This window comes from Cryptomeria japonica, chromosome 3 (genome assembly GCF_030272615.1).
Source record: "Cryptomeria japonica chromosome 3, Sugi_1.0, whole genome shotgun sequence".
Lineage (NCBI taxonomy): Eukaryota > Viridiplantae > Streptophyta > Pinopsida > Cupressales > Cupressaceae > Cryptomeria > Cryptomeria japonica.
In genome coordinates this window covers 272,416,246-272,441,091 of record NC_081407.1, presented here as the reverse complement: position 1 = coordinate 272,441,091, position 24,846 = coordinate 272,416,246, and the positions used below count along the sequence as shown (strand labels likewise).

Sequence of the window (24,846 nt, the reverse complement as noted above, 5' to 3'; positions counted from 1 at the left end):
AACAACTTTATCATCAACTGTTTCTCCTAAGTCTTTAAGAGAGTTAACCACTTCATCGACCTTTAGAAAATTCTCTGCAACATTTTCTTCGTCTTTCATTTTCACACTTTCAAATTGCATTCAATGAGTTTGAAGCTTGGCCTTTTTCACCTTTTCATCTCCTTTGTAGGCATTTTTAAGCTTATCCCACATTGCTTGAGTACTGTCACAGTGCATAACTTTCACAAATATTCAGATTTTGACAATCCACACAAAATAGCATTCATAGCCTTTGTGTTGCATTCAAAAGCTCTCTTTTCATCAGCAGTAGATGGAGGATTCTGAGGAGATGTGTTGCCTGACACAACGTTGTTCCAGACATCGAATCCAAGAGACATCATATATGCTCTCATCTTGACACACCAAAAGGCATAATTAGAACCATCAAATAGAGGGGCTCTATTCGTTGCAAGACCTTCCAAAGCATTCATTTATCGAGTGCCAACAAAATCAACCTTCAAGATTTTAAGCCTTAACAGAAGGTATCGGCTCTGATACCAATTGAAAATCACACAACAAATACTAAGAGGGGCTGGGGGGCGGGGTTGAATCAGTATTTGAAGATTTCAACAAAATTCCATTCTTTAACACAAAAATTTAGAAGAAAAGAATGCATGTAGGCAAAGACACCAAAATTTATCACGTGGAAAACCCTTTTGGGTAAAAAACCACGATTCAATGAATTCTTTCAAAAACAAAATGGGCACCAACCCAGTTTACAAAGGTGAGCACCAACTCACTGAATATCAAACTTTACGGAGCACGGACTCTAATTAACAAAGGCACCAACCTCAAGATCCAAAATTCAATTAAAAATTCAGAATGCTTTCGGAACTTCAAAATTACACAACCCCTTGTTGTTCTTCATCTTCGGTCTGCAATAATTTCATTATTGTAGCCATCATTGTTCATAGGAACTGTAGCATCACTGTACACGGGTATTGTAGCATCAATGTACACGAGTATTGTAGCAGCACATCAAACCCTTGTAAAACCTTTGAAATCTTTCACCAATATGCACAATGTTGATTCTTGAATGGAACCAATCAATTACAGGCAATCTTCAGTTGGTATCTCACAACCTTGGAATGCACAACTTCGAAGCAGCTAAGCTCTCCAAAGTATAATGGCCGAAAAACCCTAGTTTTCCTGCCAAATTCCACAAGCAACAAAAGAAAATAACATATAATGAAATTCAATGCTTTTAGAGTGCTATTTATACCCTTCTTCACATGGCTTGATTTCCAACAATTGGCCTATTTTATAATTTTAAATTATATCAAACATTAAATGTTTAATATATTTCTCACAAGTGGGCGCCCAATCATTAATAAATAATCATATTGACTTAGAAGAATATTTAATCTCTCCTTCAAAACATAGTCAATATAATTATTAATGATATGCCATTATTAACTCACCACTAATAATAATTATTATTAAAGTATTACCTTAATAATAATTATAGTATTATAACTCAAAAAATAAATGGCATTTATCAATTCTACCGACATTGTCGGCTTACCCACTAAATAACCTGTCTATCTGAATGCCTTACTAAAATTAGTAAGGCCCACCTCTATCAACCCACTGACTTACTATAAATAGTAAGGTCATGCAAATGAAGCCGTAAACTCCTGAATATTGCCACCACCAAATCAACCAATGAACTGGAGAGAATAATCACTGCCAACTGCCTCCTAAAGAGCTCATGAGTGCCCAAAATGGACCCGCTAATCCACCATACTAGCCTATGAGGGTCAAATGATAAGCTAGTCCTCTGAACTCAAGTGCTCATTGAGAAGGGGACATTACAGTCTACCCTCCCTGAAATTGCTTGTCCCCAAGCAATTTGCATCTGCATACCATACCAACTGCTATCAACACATGTATGCCACTTTGAATACCAGGATCCCAAGTCTGTGAATCATAATACATTCTGTGAGTGGTCGGATAAGTATTCCCAAAAATCCACCAAAGGGAGTATCCTCATGTTGCTAAAGACTCCGTGTAACATAACCACCCATGGGTACGCTCCACCTAGATCCCACAAACAAAATGGCCATCCACCTTCCCTGATACTTGAGAATTTTTGCTGCTCCATAGCGTCTACAGGTGGAATGCCAAACTGCCACAACATTGCCTCTCTAACCTGTAATTTAAAATAGAGTCCATCCCAAAGAAGCAAACTAGAAGGCCTGAAAGATTTTGCTTCTTCGTCCACAGGAGGAAACACCTCATACCACTCATCCAGCCCACACTTATGTGTCATCCAGAACATCAAGTCATTTGTGGATTAGCTGAATGAAAAATAATTTGCATACCTCATGGTGTAATCACAATGGAATGCATTAATTGACACTGATGGAAATCCTAAATCAATACTAGGATTCCATCTCTCATTGCCAACATCAGGAGTCTCACAATGCTGATCATGGAACGAAAAGTTCACACCGTCAAGCAAAATCTGCGTACGAGTCCCAACTGAATCACGCTCATTATGTTCCACCCTTGTGCTATGTCCATGTGTAACCTCAGTGACAGTGGAGCCACTGCTACCTCTGGATATGTCATCACTCCTAGCATCATCAAATTTGTTATTGATTTGTTCAATTTTAGTAGCCCTTGAAGTAGCTTCTTGCTCCTCATCCCATGCAAATGCTCTACAAAATTGCCTTGCAAACATGGTGGCACAGTTTCTACTCGAAAGCAATTTCAAGTAATTTGATTTAATAACTTCATTTACCTTCCTAAGTGTTTCCAAACTTGATGCTGAGACTCCTTCCTTAGACCCATTCCGTCCCTCATCAAAGCGAACTATCCAAATGAGGTATTCAATGGATTTATCTGCCATATCAAAATGAGCTAAAGCTTGTGCAACCTCGTCCTCTGCTGAGTACTCGGCTGCAAATTGCAAATTGCACTTTTTTGTAAATCTTCCTCCTCCACGACTGATTTACAACCATTACATGCTCACTTTCCATACTTGTTAAGGCAACAGTCTCATGGCTGCAATCAAAATCTTCATGTATAAGTCTCCCACATGAAGTTCATCAACTACTCCTATCACTTGTTGATCTTCCACAATTGTTGTATCTGAATGTTGCATCTGAGTTGATGATGCCATAGAAGATGGAATTTCTGATTGAGCTGAACTAGAATGTACTAGACTCAGCTCCACACAATGCTCTTCCTTTTGATTTTTAACTTCTTGAAGAGCTGCTTGAGTTTTTCCAAGGAATCCCTGGTGTCGATAAGCTTGAAGATTAACCTATCCACTTCCTCTTCCTTTCTTTTTAACACTTTAGAATAGATCGCAGCAAGGTCAAGGAGATGATCACTATCTGATAGTAAATTTAAATAATTTGATTTCATTATTTCCATTGCTGTTTTGATCACCTGAAAATTTGGATAAGAAGATTCTTCATCACCTTTTTGTCTCCTCTCAAGTTGACTCTTCCATAGATGGTTTTCTATCAACTTGTGAGTGCTATCACAATGAGAAAGTGCTGCCACAATTTTATCTTCACTGACTTTCAATTGTTTCTCCAAATTTGGCTTATGAACCACATTGGATTTAACAGATGATGTGGGTGAAAGACCCTGAAGAATTTGACTCTCTCCAAAGTCTTCCTTTAAGATTTTCTCTTTGTCCTCTTGCTGATTTGGAACTAAGGCAACATTTGTTCCATAAGTAGACTCATCGTCATCATCCCAATCACCCAACATGTGAGATGATAGCATACTGTTCTCAAATAAAAGAAGAGGGGCATCGTTAGAAGCAACCATAGAACTATCAGGAGAATTCATCTCCTCACATGGCACATCAATGATGACTTCTAAATCACCCACCAAGAGACTCTTGCTCACATTGCCTTTATCCACAATGGGTTCTTCAACTTCTTGGACATCATGTTGCTCATCTTCATTTCCAGATTGATAATCAGCATTATGCAACTCTAAGTCTACTTTATTTCTGAGGTAGTATCAACGCCATCATTGATATGAACGCCAACCTCCATATTTAATTGTTCAGAAGAAGTTAGGACAAAATTTTGTTCAGAGAGAATTCCATCCCAAACATCATTAGGTTGAAAGATCCCAAATGGATCCTTTTGCTGTTGCTGCTGTAAATTCTTAATTATACATACTATATTTTGTAATTTTCTGGTGATCTTATAGAATAGACAAAAGTTGCAAAAAGGGATTGTTTCTTTTTGGGTTTTGATGTTATAAGTAAAGTAATTGATAAATAGCAACAACTGTGAAATAAAACAGTAAACAATGTTCATATGTAAGAACACTTAAGCAATCTGAAAATACTGCAAATCATACCAGGCAAATAACCTAGTTTTGTATTCAGCAAGAATCCATACATTTATTTGGAGTTGTTCTCAATCTGGATTGATGCCAGATGGAGGAATATTACTGGCAATGAACAAGGAAGACCAAATAGATGAATACAACCCTTCAAGCCAACATACAAACAAGGCGTGGTTGCGAAGGAGGCATGGAAGCTGCTGCAAATCACATGCCAGCTGAAATAGACCAGCCGCCTTGTTGAAACCCCCAATATGCACGCTAAATCTTCAGGCCAAGAAGATGTGTCTTCTACCTCTGACAATCTCTGTGCAATCCTGGATAAATCCACTGTCAACTCCTGCTGAGGGCTACGTCCCAGCAAGTTCAGACCTGGGGTTTACGTCCCAGACCAAAATCACTCTTCCACAACAATTCCCAAATTCGCAAGTTTCAAAATGATCAAAGATGCTATCAATTAGGTTTTCATCTCCTTATAACTCCTTTCCCTTTGCAAGTCGAACCCTAAAGAATAATAAAGCTTGCGCTTTATAATTAAAGTGACACTTTCCCAATTATGGCGTCAAACTATAGAAAAAGATCACTTTATTGCAAATAAATAGCTTTAAGCATCCAAGAAGACTCCGGGAGGTGAGAATCATGTAGCAAAGTTCAAGACCTTTCCAACGAGCTATAACATAGGCATATCAAACCAGATGAAGCCAAAAACCCCTTATTACTCCGAAATGGCTATATATGTTGGTGGCAATATTGTACACGGGAATAAAACTAGTTAATTTTGTGTAATTGTTTTGGTTAGTTGGCAACCGAGGGGTGGCAGTTGCGGTGCGACGGTTGGCGCTCGCACCCCCTCGGTATCTTTATATACTTCGGAATGTAACTTGTAACAAAAACAATTATGAATGGAATAACATCTTTTATACTTTGTCTGATATCTATGGCGTTATTATTCGGCATTACGTGCTTTATGTTTTAAGTTATTCACCCGAGAGGGCAAACAATATACATAGCCTTATTTTAATTTATTTAATCGCTAACTTAGGAAATATTTAAATATATTAAAATATTTCCATAGATCCAATAATAGCCCAAAATAACCAACCAAACATGAATCTGACTTCGTCACCTGTCTGTGACTGATGCCGGACAAGATGGGCCAACTGGCAGTCCCATCCCTAAAATCTAGGGATACTCCTAGAAACTAGGAAACTCACCCAATCTTCCTGAAACTGAAACCATGGTATGGTCCCATGGAACCTCAAATATGGAAACTGCCACAACCTCCTAAAAAGTAGGGAATCGCCCTAAAAAGTACGAACCTCTCTCCAAACACCTGTAACTGCTCAAAAGGATCCTGCTCTACTCCTTGGTTCCCCAGGTGGTCATTCAGTCAATTGCCAGTTCTCCCTAAAAAATAGAAACTGCCATCTGAAGGTCCAAAATGGCTCACAGAGCCCCTGCAAAGCTCCATGACCCTCAGAATGAGTCCCCTAACCATGTCATTGACCTACGGGAACTCGAATGGTAGGTCAACCCCTACTCATCTCATGTCACCTAGAAAAGGGGACATTACATAGGTGCTGATCCACGAGGAGCCTCATACTGATTTTCATCTTCAACCATCTTTTTGTCCTCAACGTTACCTGGCTGCCATAAATTTTTCCCCTTATTGATCCTACATCTGTGATCCAATGTCCATGCCTCTTGGCATGTGAAGCAAATCTGCTCTCTTCTCATTTGGTTCTTGCTCTTTTTGGGAGATCCTATAACTTGTAATTCTAAGGAATTTAGTTCCTCTTCAGTCAATTGTTCCCTGAACTTTTCAATTTTCTGCTCAACCAAACTTCGTGAGAACTCATAAGCAATTGGCGAAACATTTTACTCCTTCCTCCAAATGGCCAACAAGTCTAATCTCAACTGCCTGCAGATATCATCATTCTCATCCAAGATTAAGGGCATAATGGTTAGCATGCTTGCTGTAACACTATTTGGATGATGTTTTTTGATTTCAGTAAAGAAGCATTAGAACATTTGAAGAATTAATTCATCGCACTTCAGATTAATCATGATGACACATGACCTGACACTTGCCATCAATTCTAAATTCATAGCCCTCTTACTGAAAGAAGGACTATTGATTTCACCTAGCCCATCAAAACTTTCAATGATTACTTGGAATACCACCTTCATTTTATCATCTTCGTAAGGAGTTTCAGGAGTTGTAATTCTTATAATTTCACTTAAACAACGAGATACAACAAGCCTTACCTCCTTATCATTGTGTTTCAGTAGCCCGTGCTGACCCAAAGAATTCCTTGTTGGAGTTATTGCTATTTGAATCAATTGGGAAGGTGATTGTTCCACCTTTTGCAAATACTTTGCCACTTCCTCCAATGAGGTGAGTAGAGCATCTTTTGAAAGGAACAAGTGTCCAAGTTTCTCTCCTGCAGTATACAACATTTTACCCAACTCTTTGTCACCCACTGAGCTGGTTAGACTATCCACCATAATGTTTTTTCTTCTTTCTTTTGCATGAATAGGTTCTAGTACTTCTAGATGATGGATTAGCTTTCTCAAAGTTCTGTCATAATTCTCATAAGTCTGCTTCAGATTCATCAAAAGCTCCTGCATAGACCTCATCTTTCAACAATCTATAGGGATTGATGTTAGAAGAATGTTGGTCAAGACAAACTGAAAATTAAACTCTGACTTTCCCTACAGGCTGGCAGGATACACTGCTCTAATACCACTGAAATGTCCCTTGCTAATTCTGCCCTCAAATCACTGATTTCTACCCTTAGGAATTTTGTCAAACGCTTGCCTTGCGAAATTTGAACTTGCTGATTGGCGATTCTTTTTGGTATTTCAATGAAGATAATGATAATATGCATTCAATGGACTCAAATGAACGTATGCAAATGACTGAAATGAATTTAGGATGTAATACAAGGTATATATAATGCAATAAGATCGCTGATGTGCACCTACAGCCAAGGGACATTAATGCAAACACTTGGCAAGCAACCTATGTATGCAAATAGACACCTACAAAAAGGAAGTATTTTAACAAACAAATCATATGTAGCTCCAAACTCTTCAATTGCAGCATTTGAAACTGATTACAATGATTGAAAATGCATAGGCATTATTACAAATAGTTGGCATGCAATACTTTCATACTTGGATTTCAATGTCAATGACTGCAGGTCTGAAAACTGTTATGACAACAAATTCTGGAAGTGCAAACCAGTAATCAAAGTCCCGAATAAATATTCTCCAATAATTATGCCATCTGCACTTGACAAACTTTAATCATTGCTTGATATAAACCCCCCACGTGCCAAGAGGAAGGTACTGTAGCAATTACTGTTCACGGGTACTGTAGCATCACTGTACACCGGTACTGTAGCATCAATGTACATGGGTATTGTAGCGACACATCAAACCCTTGTAAAACCTTTGAAATCTTTCACCAATATGCACGATGTTGATTCCTGAATGGAACCAATCAATTATAGGCAATCTTCAGTTGTTATCTCACAACCTCGGAATGCACAACTTCGAAGCAACTACGCTCTCCAAAGTGATAATGGTAGAAAAGCCCTGGTTTTTCCGCCAAATTCCACAAGCAACAAAAGAAAATATTAATAACATAGAATGAAATACAATGCTTTTTGAGTGCTTGTAAACGCCAACAAAAATCTGAATTTGATGAACTTGGATTTTGTTAAGGGATGACATCAGCAGCCTATTCATCAGTTCAAAATACTCAAGTTGAATAACACATTCCTAGATGAAATATTGAAAAAGTTGTACATGAACCCTTGCGTACTTTGTCTTGGCATGTTGCACTGTGTTCTGAACAATCTAGATAACACTTTGATTGCTACACTATGGTAAGTTGGACTTTTGTTGTTGAATCCCAAGCTCATCAAGAACTGTTTAATCCAAAGTTGCTCCTTGTTTAACTATGATGATACATTATTAATCAACGTCAGTGGATGAAAGAGCTATAAGTGATTCCATTTGACTCTAACTTTGATTGCTACACTAGCTAGGTAGATTTTTGTTTTCAAAGCCCAAGCTTATCAAGCACTGTTTGAGTCCAATTGATTTTTGTTGAACTACAACGCCTTTGTATTCTACAGCAGTTAATGAAATAGCAATAATCGATACTCTTTTACTCGACAAAGAACCTGAAGCTAACCGGAAGTGATAAACAAATTTCCTGTTATCTCTGGTCTCTAGTTCAATGAGAGTTAGTGCACCCAAGCAATATGCTATATTTTGAAATATAAGCATCCTTGATGTATATATGAATAAACAACTTCCTTCAAGGGACTTAGGCAGGGGTCCCATGAGGGGGGCTTAAGCTCTATTTTTAAGGAAGAGGTGGTCCCATGGAAAAAATATTTTTTTGCTACGGGATTATTTGGAATTTTTTCTAAAAAAATAGAGCCTCTACTTTTTAGGCTTGTAAATTTAAGCAGGTGAAAATGGAGTGGGGCTAGATTTTGTGCCACCAGCTTAGGAATATTTTATGCCACTTGTCAATCATCTCAATTTTAGAGAGAGAAGGAATTTTTTTTCTGCCAACTTGCTTAAATTTAGGAGTTTAAACTTACAGCTGATTGCACTACAAAATTCATTGGACTGCCAGCATCCTTAAATTTAGGAGCTTAAACTTTTAAGCTGAACTACAGTATAAAATTCATGGGACCGCCATTCCTAAAAAATCTTAGCAGCTCCAGCTCTATTTTTTAGGAAGGCCCCCTCCATGGGACCCCAGCCTTAGTGAGATAAAAAAAAAGGTTATCCGCTAGAAGATGATAAACTTTACACACAATAGTCCCGTCCCACAAGATGAACACAATAGTATAAGAAAACCTCACATCACATAACAAACACCAAACTAAATTATAATGGAGTCATTTCCATTAATGTCATTGTGTACAGTACGAGCTTGTCTACTATTGATATCAATTACAATATGTGATTTTGATATCCAATGCCATGCAATCCAACACACACAATACCATTCTTTGCAAGGGGTTGTGAGTTGTGACAGATGGGACAAACACTGCCTTCCCCCACAACCTACACAATCGACTCATTCTTGTGCATTGTCATCATATCTATCACATGATTCATTTTTTTCTTTTTTCATTGTTTCATTCTTTTATTTGTTAATAACTGACTACAGTGATCAGATTTCCTTGCTACATTTACCCACTACTTTTAAAAGGATCCTTCATCCTTAATGACCACTAGGCTGTGAACCAAGAGTTGATGAAGTGCTAGTGCCTTAAGCTCATTCTCTGGAAGTTAAAGTCTTAGGAGAGATCGTTAAGGTTGGTGATGGGAGCAGTTCCTAGGTTTCTGGGAAGGGGATGATGATACCTAAAATTTCCTTTTGTGTTAATTTCATTGAATTTGGTGAAAATTGTTAGATACCATTATGTATCCACGGTATTGTTATTGGCAACAATTATTAATGAAGTTATAAATTTCTCTCAATAATAATCTCTCCTCTCCCAAGATGATGTATATTTTTTTTCTAGAAACAATTAATTTTAATTGCACTATTAGTTAAAAATGTATTTTGTAGAACAATGTATGTTCTATCTTTTAATTATGCAACAGTATTGGAGTGTCTAGTTTCCAATTGTTTATGCTTTCAAGTTACAGGACTACTGGCCGTAAAATTGAGGATCCTGAAGTGCTGGAACGAATTCGCCTAACCATTATTAACAATTTATTGAAGTATCACCCTGTATGTTATTGTACTTTGAAACGTTTGTTATATGTGTATTTGCTAAATTGTTTGTGCTTTTTATGATTGATATTATTCCCCAATGGGCTCCACTTTATGTTCTATTTATACAGGAAAGCAGTGAGTGCTTGGCAATGGGAGAAGCCTTCGGGATAAAACCTCCAACGAAAAAGGTATGCTTGCATATGAATTTCCTTTTATTCAGTCTTTTTAAATTTGTATGAATCTGTGACGTTTCTTAAGTGGTTTCTGTTGCAGCAATCTTTGTGATGGTTGGGATATTACATAATGGAATAAAATTCTATCCATATGCAAATATTCTGTTGCAGCAATCTTTGTGATGGTTGGGATATTACATAATGGAATAAAATTCTATCCATATGCAAATATACTTTTTTCTAGAAAACTTGGGCTGCTTGGTTGTTCTATTAGCTTGTTTCATCTTGCAGCATCTATTTTCCTTTCTTTTGTGAGTTTTATTTTTTATATGAATTGCACCATGTGGTTCTTGCCTACACTATAATCCATTCAAAAAGAATATACACAAGGTTTTGCAAAAATCTTTTGTCTTGTGTATTTACCAGAACGTGAGTTTGAGGTAGTATAATCCTACATACTTGAAATTTATGTTTAGGATTGCAAATAAGAATTCCTTTGAGTGACGTTAATATGTAATGTCCCCTACTAGGTTTAGGACTGTTTTAACCATAATTAATCTATTTCAACAGACTTATGTCTTAAACTAAATTTATTAGGAGACAATTCTATCTTAACATGACTAAAATCACGGATAACGTAATCTTCTTTCTTATGTTGAATTGATGATAATCCAATTTGATTTATTTTCTCAGTCTTACTTGTTCATTCAGATTATTGTTTCTATATATGTATGTATATGTATATGTATATGCATACGTATACGTATACGTATACATATATGCATATGCATATAATCTGATTGATAATACAATATTATTATATATATATAAATATATTATCCATATTCTGATTTGAAAATATAAATAAACAAATAAATGAATTATATTATAAATCATTTATATATTTATTAGTTACCTGTTTATTAACTACCTATTAGATGATATATTATATATTACTACAGAATAGTTTCCAGAAATTATTATATTATTATGAGTATTAATATAATTACTAGAATTCTGCATAAGAATATTATCAGTTGCATAAATTAAACATACATATCAAGCACATCTCATGCGTACCACTATGGACAAGGATGTTACTGCCTGTAACTGAATAAGAGTTCTGATCTGATCTGATCGATGGCTACCCGATAATATATATACCCTTTTTTCCTTCCCTTCGTGCCTATATTATATATTCCCCCCCCCCTGAATGAGCGCGATCTAATTCTTATATTTTTAGAATTGAAGAGTCGCATCTTCTGAATGTGAGGAATCATGTCTCTCTTGGATCGAACCACTCATAATTAGATACATCTCTTCATAACAAAGAAGAAGTCTTTATTATGATCGTTGTCTTAATGTAGTCATCGCATCTCTTCGTTAAGTCTCATGTAATCACTGGTGATTGTCATCGTCATACATTTCTTCATAACTTCATCATGCCCTAATATCAATTATAATTTAGACTTATCAATGCCTTGGTAATCGCTGCCTCCTCATATCTGATCAATTATCGGTTATGATTGAGCTGTTACTAACTAACGGTGGGTTAGAGTGATATTATAGTTGATCATCATTAAACTACAGGCTATTAACAAAATTGTAATCACCAATCACAGTGGTGATAGATTCAATGGCTAATGATAATTGTGATCTGTGAAACAATCTTTAGGAACACTCGATATGTCGTAGTATTACTAATACTGCCGTATATCATGTTCCTTGCTGTTAGATGCCTTCGATGATTATAACCGTTTTTGATTGACATTAGTTGGCCATAGAGGTAATCATCATGTCCGTTGATCTTAATTATTACAAGTGCTATCATATTGATAAAGATTCTGAATTCTCACTGATATGAATTCTTCCTTAATTGCTATTATAGAAGACTTAATATTACCTGTTGCCGTCTCATAATTTATATCGTTGGGTGGCGATACTTGATGAAATTGGATGTTTATTTTAATACACCGCTGTCATCCTTATTTGCTTATTAACACCTTGATAAAAACCAATCATTGATTAGTCACCAAATATTGTAGCCTCGGGTCTAATAGATGCTAATGTTACTATGTCTGTGTAACCGCATGCATCAGTGTATAATACTCCAACTGTATTTATTTATACATTACAGATTATATTCATATACTGTGTACTCAGAATATGTATCTGAGTCTTCAACAAAGTGTATGAGTATTCTGTACAGCTATCCATAATCTGATCAAAATTTGTATTGTATTTTAATATTGGTTCTATTTATGGTATCGTATTAATACGATATTATTTATAATGTATTTTGACAATTTATGTTATATTTTATATTTATTAAATAGCATGTTATATGATAAGTGTAATATATTCAATATATCTATTTTATGTTTTAATAGTATTTTATGGTAAAATTTCTTTAATAGTTAATATAATATTAATAATTGAAATATGAACGTTACATTAAAAAATAATAATAATAAATAATAGTCATAACAAATAATAAACATTAATAATCATACATTAGAGGAAAATCGTGAAGTCTCATAAATGAGACGATTTTTCCAATATTATTAAATGTTAATTAATAAATGTTTTAATTATCGTATTTATTTAATCCAATGTCCAAAGAGGGGTTATGACATAATACATTGGCCATCATTAATCATGTTCAATAAAAAATTCTTTAATAGCTGGTTTTTATCCAATTTAATTCAAAGTAGCTACATGTGGGTTGCAAAGCTTTGTTCAGTGGCATAACTTCTACATTATTTTTACAAATTGTTGCCCATACCATAACAAATTTTAATTTGGAAAACAAATAATGGCTCATTCATGTTGAGAAATACGAAATCCAAGATAAGATTAAGCAGATGTGTTTGCCTAGCAGAAGGATTTAAGTCATTTTTTCAATGTGAGATATTTGTCTCTGGCTGTAGGTCTTAGCACAAACAATCTACAATAGTCTTTCTTTGTCAAGAGGCATTTTGATGATTTTGGTAGAAATGAGCCCCAACTTTGTAGTGGTTCTCTCCCCTTTAACCACTAATCCTCTTGACAGCCATATGCAATTGCTACCTCTTTGTCTAGAGGTACAGTAGTGGTGGTTCATGGTTCATTATTAGCTTGGTCTGCCTAAATTCTTAGGTTCTCTAGTAACAATCTTGAATTTCTACACAATGGAAATAATGTTATAACGTGTACTAAATATAACTTTATTGAGAACTTCTGATTTATCGTCAAAGAAATGATTTCTTTACTTTTTCATTATCTTTATGTTTGTCATCATAATAATAAGCCAGAATTCTTACATGTTCTAGTGGTTTTCTCTTTTCTGCATGGCCAGTCATGAATTTATATGTAATTACCAAAAAAGTTATAGCTATAAATATTTTGTTATTTTAATTTGTAAAATGAGAGATCTTTTTGGGCCCTGGCGCCCTCACCCATAATGCAAAGCACTAAACAATGCCATGCTATAGTAGAATACCGCTTACAAAATACCCCATAGTGCACAAGCACATCTGAATAATTACAAAAATGTAACCATCTGCTAGGAGGTGAAACATCCAGCTTCAAAGAAAGAACGGCCTTTTCATTCAGTAAAAGACAGCCAGATGTCAGACCCTCTAATGTTGTCTCACCTGCAAAAATGTCTACACCAGCAAAAGCCATTATTCCTAACAGGCACAACAACTTGTAGCCCAGAAAGCACCAATTGCAAATGAATACAACATATTGGTAGTTGCCTTACCATGCTCAACATAGGCTGTCATAACTGCAGTCTTGCTAGGCTAGCATCCAATCTGCTATCCCAAATGCCTTCTTGGTTAGAGTGGATAATGACCTGCAGCTCAGCAACTTGTCATCATAGAGTGCTTTGTAAGTTTCCTGCTGTGAGGGTCATCAAGGTTACAATTCTAGAGCTTTCCAGGCTACAATCATAGTGTACCATTCACAACCCTTATACATACTTCAAAATATCTCTATAGAATTGCTCAAGAGCGGTAATTTGACTTTGCGGCCTGCTGACCTTCAACTCAACACTGGAACATAGAAGAGTAGCTGCATCCTCTTCTTCAAAGTCCCATTTCTGCTCTTTCTCCAGCTATGTCTCCTCTTGTTCCTCTGAAAGATCCACATCCTCTTTCATCACTAAGCACATAATCCATTTGAAGACTATTTTGCACTTAACAAGTATGCTTGACTAGGGAATCTTTGGCGATGGTTGCCTGATCCCTTGTTCTCCCTTATTGACCACCTTGTTAATGTGGAAAACAAATTGGATCATTTTTAATGTGGTCACTGACTTAACTGCAAACACATTTTTAAGTTTTTATCTGAGACTTCATCACCATAGGGGGAGACATATAGCTCTCAACATTTTTTCTTGCTTGCCATTGCGAACTAGTAGATAACCAAAACTCCACCACCTACAAATGAAAAGTAGTGAGGCTAAACAACCACAGGTTGAGCAATTAGTTTTTAAAAAACCACCAAATATTGCATCTCCCACAAGGAATTGCGGCAAGCCTAAAGCTTCATGTGCAATAATGGGAGGGGAAGTTCCCTCAAGGGAAACAAGATCATTTGATTGTAACATTAAGAACCACTAATTTTTTTGAAATTTTTCCAATGAAGCCACAATGATACTCAAAGCAATAAACATGTAAATATGAGAGATTTTTGCCATGATGTTTGCATTTATACAACTCCTGTTACAAATTTTGAAGCAAAATATATCAAAATACTATGAAGCACCAACTGATCGTTCAACAAAAAACATCAAAATATCTCGAAAATAGAGGCATTATAGGCTGGTTACAGACCTGCTAAACAGTCTTCTAGTGTAGACAGCTGACAACAAATGTAAAACTGATATTCCATCACCATGGACAATCCTCCCAGCTAGAGTGGTAGGCCTATAAGCACTTCTTTGGAAATCAGCACTGTCAAGGTCAAATAGATAATGTCCTGCAGGTCTGAATTAGACTGTAACAGATCCAAAAATAGCAGAGTTCACTCCTGCTTATCAGTGCCAAAATGCATAAGATAATATCCGGAGGCCACCATATCACTCAGTAATCACCCAACACCACCGCGCACCTTCAAAATGGTGTAAAAAGAAAGATATCAGGCCTGTACGGCGTTTTTTCACACTCAGCATGTAATGTCATTGGATTAAATATAGCAGCTAGTCATCAAAACCTCAAAATAACCCACCAAACTTCAAGTCTCCACCAAACCAAGGCCAAATATTGCTTGCCAATCACTGAGCGCCACCTATTGAGAAGAAAAAAGACCAAAAGCTGAAGCGTTCCAACCTGGGATAGTAGCACCAGCCTCTAGGAACCTGCCAGAATGGTACAGCTAGTGATATTAAGTGGTTTCTCCTGCAAAGTCACAAATACCCTCCAAAAATGGTCAGCCAGGTCTGAGGACTTCAAAAATTGCGTACACCATGAATTTAGCTCCCTTCAATAATCCCTGTGTTAAAATTGTTTAGTAAGACCTGCAACAACTATAATGTCACCAAATTGGGATGTACCTGCTTTTTATCAAAATTAACAATTCCAACGACAATATAATTTACTTTCATTAGCATTCTAATGTTAATACATTAAAGTTAAGGAGTTTGAGCATTGAGGAACAATTAACATCCAATAAAGTGATAAATAAATTTGCCATTAAAACCTAAGCCCTAGCATATTTCCATAATCAACCATAATAGAATCGGCAAGGAAAACCTTGAAATGGTGCCCAGAGACTGTTCATCCCAATTAAACCCAAGAGCATAGTGCATCCACTATAACAACCCGCCCCTTGGTCCACAAGTGGGAGGAATATCCACTAATACAATTCCATCACTTGGGGTGGCCTACTTAATTTGAGGGAACTGGTATACTGCCTCTCCCTAACTTATTTCCTTCCATTCCTCATATGATGTAATATGCTCAACCCAATATTTATTAATAATTTTAGATCTGCAAATAAACTGACAGTATATTCTACAAATAACACCAAAAACTATCTAAATTAGGTAGCTAGTCTTGCACCGAAGAGACCAATTTAAAGGAAACCTTAGAGAATGTTATAGAAACTGATTTTTCTGATATGAGCATCATATGATCGGGTCTGAAACTGATTAATAACAGCAGCAACACAAAATCTCCCAAACTCCAAAATATTAAACAAAACCCACAAATTATCACTCTTACAATTTATCCAAATCACTTAAAACACCACAAATGTCACTGTTTGACTTTCAAATGGAAAATACCTATGTTACCCCGAGTTTCCGGGACGGGGACGGCAAAATTTTTTGCTAATTTTGGGGACGGTGGGGGAACAACAAAGGGGACGGCTATATAAAATATAGGGAAATTTTAAATATATAGGGAAATTTTAAATGTTCATATGAAAAATAGATTAAACATGTATATATACATTATATTCATATGAAAACATGGATAAAGCATTTATATGTACATTATAGAACCTTAACATACCACATTTGTGTTCAAAATTCATTGTCAATACTCATTTTGCATTCATAATTCAGAATTCATTGTCAATATGCCAGCACTTGTTTGCATGTAGTTCATTGTTTCTTTCTGGTTGGAAGATATTTTGAAAGTATTCCATTACTATTATGACCTACAACCGCTTGTTTATGCACTACCAAGTTTTGGCTTTTGTGACACTCATTACCAAGCTGTTATTCATATTTTTGAGTGCTTTTGGCTATGATTCAGACCTACACCTTTCATATCAGTGAAAATCACCTAATCAAAATTACCTCCCAAAAATTTATTAAATGTCTGATCTGTAAATATAATGCAACATGCCTTCCAAAATGTGGGCAACCAATATATTTGAATATTTAATAACTTATTTATTGAAACAAACTAAACAAGAATGGCAACTACCATATTTCACTCTCAAAATATAGCGAATCCCCCATCCCGGAAATGTATTATTGTTGAGGTCTGGGGACCACAAAAAGAATTAAAAAAATGATTGTTTAAAACATTTTAGCCTTTTTTTATTTTTAAATGGGCTGGGAAAAGGGGGACAGTTGGCCATCCTCGTGACGTTTAGGGGATGTCACAGGCATCCCCAATCGTCCAGGGGACATCCCCTTTGATAATCACCATTGTCCTCAAGTTTTTGGGACGTGTTGGTGTACGTTTTATCATATACCGAACATTTAGAATAAAATATCCAAGGATACTCTATCCTCTCCTGAAAAAAATCACTACTTGTGCCAAGATTGCGAGAAAGACCACAAGGCGACTTCAATGTCTATATGTGTGGACGAGCGACTTTATGTGGATAGGTTCTTGGGTAGTGTGTGCTAAAATACAAGGGGGACTTACGCTTGACAACTAGTATCATTCACGAGCTGGACTTAGGTGAATTTATCAATAAGTGCTCTTTGTTTTTGGATTTTCTGATTTAGGATTGCAAAAAGAAGGACAAAAAGGATAAGGGTTTAGGAATTCTAACTACTGCTAAGCTATTCCTATGAACTCGAGAGACGGTAAAGACTGGGTGAAACTGGTAATGACACTTTGTTTCACCACACTTGGACAACTACGCAAAGTAGGTGCAATCTTCTAGCGTTGTGCTTAAGATTTTCACACTTATGAATAATACCAACAATTGAACAATATTACTCAAAGTAGAAGTTAAGCATCCACATCAAAGCTCAGGCTAACTTTACACATTGAATGAAAATCATCCATCCAACAAAAGTATGAGCAAAATTTCACCAATCTAAACTATCAATCCTTCATTCATCTAACAATTTCAAAGCAAATTACTTAAAGCAAATCTATTCTAAGTGTTGAAGAAAATATGCAACCATGCAACCACTTGATACCAAATAAGACTTCAAAACAATACTGATAATGAACTTTTTATTATCCAAGTAGCTCTATGCAACAATTTGATAAATCTCTCCACACTGAAATGAAATGAGAGAATGAGTTTATATAGAGTTTTTGAAAACAAATGAATGGCCGAGATCAACGGTCAAGATCAAGACAACCTAACCCTAATTAGAGTTTCCCAAAATAAAATCAATATCCAGTGCATGTGAGACAAGTGGCACAAGGTTCTATTTTTTAGGATTGCACCCCCTTCTCCTGTTGAGAAATAGAAAATTCAATGACTTGGACACAATCTGATCAACCTCTTCCATCGTGACATGTGGCAGCATATTGACTCTGAATTCTAATCCTTCCAAATCATCTGCACATACAACAAAAGTGATTTCCCAATCTAATTCCTGTTTTTGGAAAGCATCTCTGATGGACAGGAGGTTTGATGCCTTCGACAAATTTTGCCTCAGGACTGGTTCAGTGGAGAAGATTTTTTGTGTCTTGTCTTTTAGATTTTTTGACTTCATATCCTTTTCTCGGATAGTTTCTGTTTCAAGTATCTCTGCAACTACAAGGTAAACCTTGTCTTGAATTTCTTTTATCTGCTCCTCTGCTTTGTCAGCATCTGCCTTCACTTTTTCCAAGACTTCACTGCGTGCAACCAATGTCCAGTGCCAATTGCTGAAATCATATGCCGCTCCTGCTTCAATTATACTACTATCAACTAATTCTTGCTTTGACATTCCTTTCAACACTCTAAGGCAGGGGATGGTTCTTTCCTGAATGTCCTGAAGATCAGCCCATGCTTCTGCCATGCTTGTAATTTTGGAGAGTAGAGAGGAAGTTTGTCCATATGTCAATGCTAACCTTTCCGCAAATGTGGCTACCTCTTTACCTATGCTTTCCATCCATGCCTTAGTCTCTTTGGTTGTCACTGCTTCTTCCTCAAAACTTCTAACTATTTCCCGTGAATTCAAAAGTGGAGGAGCTTCTGGATTTGCTTGATCAAGTGGCTTAGTCAAATACTGAATATAATCCCTTAGGCGCTCAACTTCTTTCTTATATTCCTTCTTTTTCCCTATTTCTTTGTCCAGCCTTGCCTTCGTGGAAGCAACTGAATTATCCAAATCTTCAGCTTCCTGCTTCTTGGTAGTTGGTCCCAAATTGAATGTGGTGATTTCATATTCATAAGAAGCAATATCTCCTTTTGCCTTACCTACCTTTGGTACAACAATCTGCATTGTCCTGCAGCCGACTTCATCTCTCTGGATGGTGGAAAACCTTTTGGTTGGCTTCTTTATTGCAGTTTTCTCTAACTTGGCCAAGAAATCAGCCATGTCATCTTCTTCTTGAACTTCTACTTCTTGTGTCTTTATTTTCAATCTCTCCTTCGGCCAATCAAGAACAGTGGGTTGCTCAATACCTTTCACTTCTTGATTGCCTTCTTCACATGCGATACCTTTAAGGGTGGAAATCATTCCTTCTTGAAATTCACCTTCTTCAAAATCCATTTCATTATCTGACTCCACTACTTATGTGCTAGTAGGAGACGGAGGCTGCTCATCTTCTTGATGGATTAATTCTATGTTTTCTTCATGAACTGGAGAAGGAATCTTTATCTCAGCCAATGATTCATCAACAATTAATATATAGTTTTCATTCTTAGATGTGGTAGAACGAGATGGTTCCATCCTTTGCTTCTTCTGAACAGGTCCTTCATTCACAACTACCTTCCCCTTCTTTTTAGCACTTTCAATTGGTTTGGCACTTTGAGTTGCTTCCTCATTTGAAGAATATCCTTCTGCTTCACCCATCAGGGCTTAAGTTAAGATTATATTTCCCCATCGTAATTTATGACACTGTTGATCAACCCACCACCTGGAATATTTCATAACTGGCCGCATCAAGGTGGTCAAGTCTGCATGCTTTGGCTCTGACCATTTGATAGAAGAAAGAGGTGCATGCTCATCAAAGCTAGGTTGAATATATTCTATGTTATCTTCCAGCTGATCTGGCACAAGAAAAGGCTCAGTCGTTTTGATCAAGCTTACTGGTAGTCTAGAAAATAGTCTTTTCCTGATGTCAAACTCATTTGTAGCATTTTCTTAAAAATCTTCTATGTCTGCTCTATTTCTGAATCTTTCTCCATTCACTGATCCAATATTACCGAGAGGATCAAAATTAGCTCTGGATCGGTAGAATGTAAAGGGATACCACTACATTTCTAGCTTGGCACTTTCAGCTGCCTGTGCTGTCGAACAAGACTCCTCCATATTTCCAATAAAGAATGGAAAGGTAATTGTTGCTTTTTGCCTTATTCTTTTGAAGCTCTAATATGTTTCAAGTTGTCTGAGAACTTCAAGTAGAACCATCTTGTTGGTTGGGTAGATCGGAAGTCGGTAAGGACGACCGTCAAAACCTTGGACTCTTATGTATGTAAATTTTGGAAACTGCATAAACTAGGATCCATACTTGTTGATCAAACTTTTGGCTTCAAGAGATAACCTTTGGTGAGTTCCTCCTTGCAATGTTCTTGTGATGTACATTAAGAATGCATCATGTGCTCGATAGCTCTTCTCCTTAAGCCGCAGTTGTGGGTAACAATCATAAGATTTAAATTCACCTTTACCATTACCAACCACACCTCTACAAATAAGTCCGGAATATCTATAAGTACTAGCCAACAGGTAGATAATGTAGGAGCTCATGTAGAATGACTTTGTCCTCTCCAAATTTATCAATTGTTCATGAAGGTTGTTGCTGATTATGCAGGACCAATTGAACATCCGGACTCCCGAGGTAATTTCATCTATGAAGTAATACATCCATATCTCAAAATGGCGCACCCTTAAGGCTGCCCATTACTCTATTCAACAATAAGATAATGTTACCATATTCTTCCTTGAAAATTGGACGTAGCAGGATCTTTGGCACTTTCCCTTGGGGTCTTTTCTTTTCTAACCATGATTTGTTAACATTTGCTGCATAGAGTTCGAACTGGGCATCATAAATCTTTTGGGTATCTTCTTTGGTCTTGTAGGAGGTTTTATCGTAGTTTGGAATTCCAAATGTTTCTTGAATGGACAACTCTGAAAGATTAGCTAAAACTCTTCCACCAGGTGCAATGACCTCTCTTGACTGTGCATTGTAGTGTTTAGCACACTCGACCATCAGCTCAAAACATTGTTTAGCTAGAGGAAATCCAGCTGCTTGGACGATGCCATTTCTCATCATCCGGCAGGCAATGGGTGTCGGTGGGTGTTCATCATGACCGTACATTCTCTTTTTGAATTCTTCTAAATCCACATGTCCAAGGTCAGTGTCTGTGATATTCTTCCATTTAGATCTAATCTTGAATTCCTACTGTAGTTCTTTACTGGCAAACTTCATTGGTGCTTTTCTGGAAGGTGCTTCTTTGGTGGTCATTAACCTGCATAACATATAAAAATTCAATATTATTTTCGAGATAACTTGCTGATTTTAATTATGATTTTAGACCCTTTTTTCTTGAAAAAATCACTTTAAGCTTGTCAAAAAGCTAAATTTCTGCAAAAAAGCAGACTGAAAATGGAGAATTTGGTCTAGAAATCAATGAATTTGAGATAAATAAGACATAATAATAGAAAAATTCAGCCAATCTCAGATTTTGTGTCTTAGAAATTGATCTTTGTCACTGAAATTTACCTTCAATTCTGAAAATCTGTCTTAAAATATTAAAAAAGCACTTAATTTATTGACTTAGAAGAATTTTACTTCTTCAAAATTTCTCTTCAAGAAATTAATTTCCACAAAATCTGAGAGAAAACTTCTTCTCAATTGCTCTCCAAATTCTCAACTTGAATAATGAGTTTGAAAGTGACTGGTTGAAAATACATAGAGCTTAAGGTTTTAAAACTCAGAAGCTTCTTCTTTGTTTTTTTTTTCTAATTTTTTTAATTATTTTTTTGTGTTTTAATGTTTTAAATCTTCCCAAAATGGAAAGTTTTTTTTCTCTCTCAAATTTATCCTTAACTAAGGAATCTTCTAGAACTTTCTTTTATTTTCCAAAATTCTTGAATTTTTGAAAATATTTCCAAGTGTTGGAGGAAAAATAATTGTAAGTGTTGGAAAATAATTAAAAATACTATGTGTGTCAAATTTTATTTTCCAACCTGTTTGTTGATTGACACTTGATTTCATCTGCAATTTTTCTCAAATTTGTATTTCCTTTAGCCATTTTTCTTTCTTCATCATGGCAAGTTGATTTTAATGTCTAATATCCAAGTCTTAGGCAAATTTTTACGTCTAGCTTAGGCATCTTCACATATTCCATTTATGCTTGGACAAATTTAGAATGTCTAAATCTTGCCAACTTGTGTTTGATCGAACTTCCAAAGTGTTTGGACAATTTATTTTGGCAAAATTTTATTTTCTCTTCGAAGTGGGCTTTAGCCAATGTCTTATCTTTCTTGGTGAACATCATAATTCATCTTGGACAACTTGTGTTTGATCAATTTACATTGGCAAAATTTTATTGTTTTCTTTTTTACCGTGCCAAACCCCCACCTTTCCTTGCCTAGGCAGACTTTGCTAGGCACAAGACATTCTTTTCTTTGTTTTACTTTTATCTTTCATGTCTTCTATCTCCTTGGGTGGACTTCATGTGTTCTTGGCCACGTCCTTCCCAACTTTGTCTTGCTTTGATTTTATCTTCCTTATGCCATCTCTAGGTGGACTTGGAAGGTTATATGCCAAGGCGGAGTTCATGCTTTTCATCTCATGGGTGGACTTCAACCTCCTTTGGCACATGGCGGACTTTGCTAGTGCCTTGCCAACTCGATATCATCATGTGTATAGGGCGGACTTGGAAGGAGTCTAGACAAGTTGCCTTGGGCGGAGTTGGAAGGAGCTTGGACAAGTTTCCTTTGTGCTTTATTCCTCTCCTTGTGGCGGACTTGGAGTATGATTGGACATGGGCAGAGTTTAAGGTTCCTTAGCCAACTTCTTATCTACCTCTCAAACCTTGCCTTGCTTTTCTTCATTGCGGAGTTGGAAGAAGCCTTGCCAACTTATGTTTGTGATTTAGTCCTTGGCGGACTTTGAATGTCTTTGGGCATGCTTTGTCTTGTGCTTTAGTTGAACTTGTGCCTAGGCGGATTTGGATGATCTTTGGACATCCATCTAGGCGAACTTCATATTGCTTCTGCCACCTTCCATGTGCCTTTTATCATCCACCCTGGGCGGACTTTGTGTATGCTTTGCCAAGGCGGACTTGGCGTGTCTTTGGACAAGGCGAACTTTGAAGAAGTCATGCCATGCTTTTCCACTTCTTCCTTGGCTAGGTGGACTTGGATGATGCTTAGCCAAGGCGGACTTGAGCCTTTCCTTGCCAAGGGGGAGTTGGAGGGGGCTTGGACATATTGCCTTGCTTTATTCCTTTGCTTTAGCTTGTCTTTCTTGAGCTTAGCAAACTTGGTATAGAATTTGATTTCCTTGTTGTTGACTTAACTTTAACCTAAGGTATGAGTTTAACTAACTCTCGCCATGAGTTTCTCAACTCAAGGTAGGAGTTTGCCAATGCTTGGACATCTTTCCTTTGGCTAAGTCAGACTTCAGGTTTACCTTGCCAAAGTGGTCTTGGCACATTCTTGGACAATCCTCCAAGGCGGACTTCACTCTTCCTTGGATAAGGTGGGGTTTGAAGAAGCTTGGACATGCTTTCACTCATGCCGTGGGCGAAATTTACCCTTTGTCTGCCATTCTTTTATGTGCTTGGCTGGTCAAACTTGGTCTTCCCTTGGACGAATTTTCATCTTCATTCCACTTTTTCTTCAAAACATCTTCATTCAAATTGTCATGTCCATCTTTGACCTGCCATGTTCATACCTGGATCATCTGGAACAAAAACCCTAATTAGGGTTTTACTTTGCTTTTTACCCTTAAAGACATAAGTTTTCAAATCTGAGAACATGGGTAGCAATAATATGGCTTGAGGATCAAAACCCTAATTCCAGAAAAAAATGAGAAAAACAAAGCCCTGCTTTTTATACTTAGACACAAGATTTTCAAATTCAGACAACATGGGCAGTGACCAAATGACTTGAGGAACAAAACCCAGGTTCCACTTTCAAAAAAGCAGAAATTCCTAAAAATAGAAAGTCAGAAATGACCCAAAGCAATTGTGATCCTCGTCCTTTAGACCTTCTAAGTACTTTGACAACGTTCAAAGGTGATTTTGAACATGATTTCTCAACTTGGCTCGGGATGACCTCAGAAACTCAAACTCAGAACTCCCTCAGAAAATGGACCTACGAAATTGCAGAGCTAGGACAAAACCCTAAAAAGCAAAAGAATAGGGGTCCCCCATCTGCGATGGGGCGATGTGTGAAATAGGTCACAACAGGACGTTTCCTGCAGATTTTGCAATTTTGGAGACGGCGGGGGGACATCCCCAATGTTGATGTGTAGCTAGGTCGGATACCTTCTAGGGCCGACCTAGTACATAAAATGCTAAGTGGCCTATTGGCCTTACCATTTTGGCATCTTACTTTATTGTGTAAATGTGTAAACCCTATTTGGGTCAAGCCCTATTTGGGCGATGGGTGTAACTTGTATTACATGTAACTTGTATTAATGATATAGGTCAAGTCCTATACTAATGTAACTTGTGAATTAAATTGTAACTTGGCGCCAAAACTAT

The 24,846-nt window shown here is 36.7% G+C and overlaps 1 protein-coding gene across 1 annotated transcript in view; it reads left to right on the top strand.

Moving 5' to 3' along the window:
* The window catches only part of LOC131063891 (ACT domain-containing protein ACR12), a 207,513-nt gene that overhangs the window by 108,219 nt on the left and 74,448 nt on the right, over positions 1-24,846 (top strand). Inside the window, exons 5-6 of the mRNA XM_057997841.2 lie at positions 10,048-10,132; positions 10,246-10,305. Of these exons, the coding sequence (XP_057853824.2) occupies positions 10,048-10,132; positions 10,246-10,305 (145 nt within the window). The remainder of the gene's footprint in view (positions 1-10,047; positions 10,133-10,245; positions 10,306-24,846) is intronic.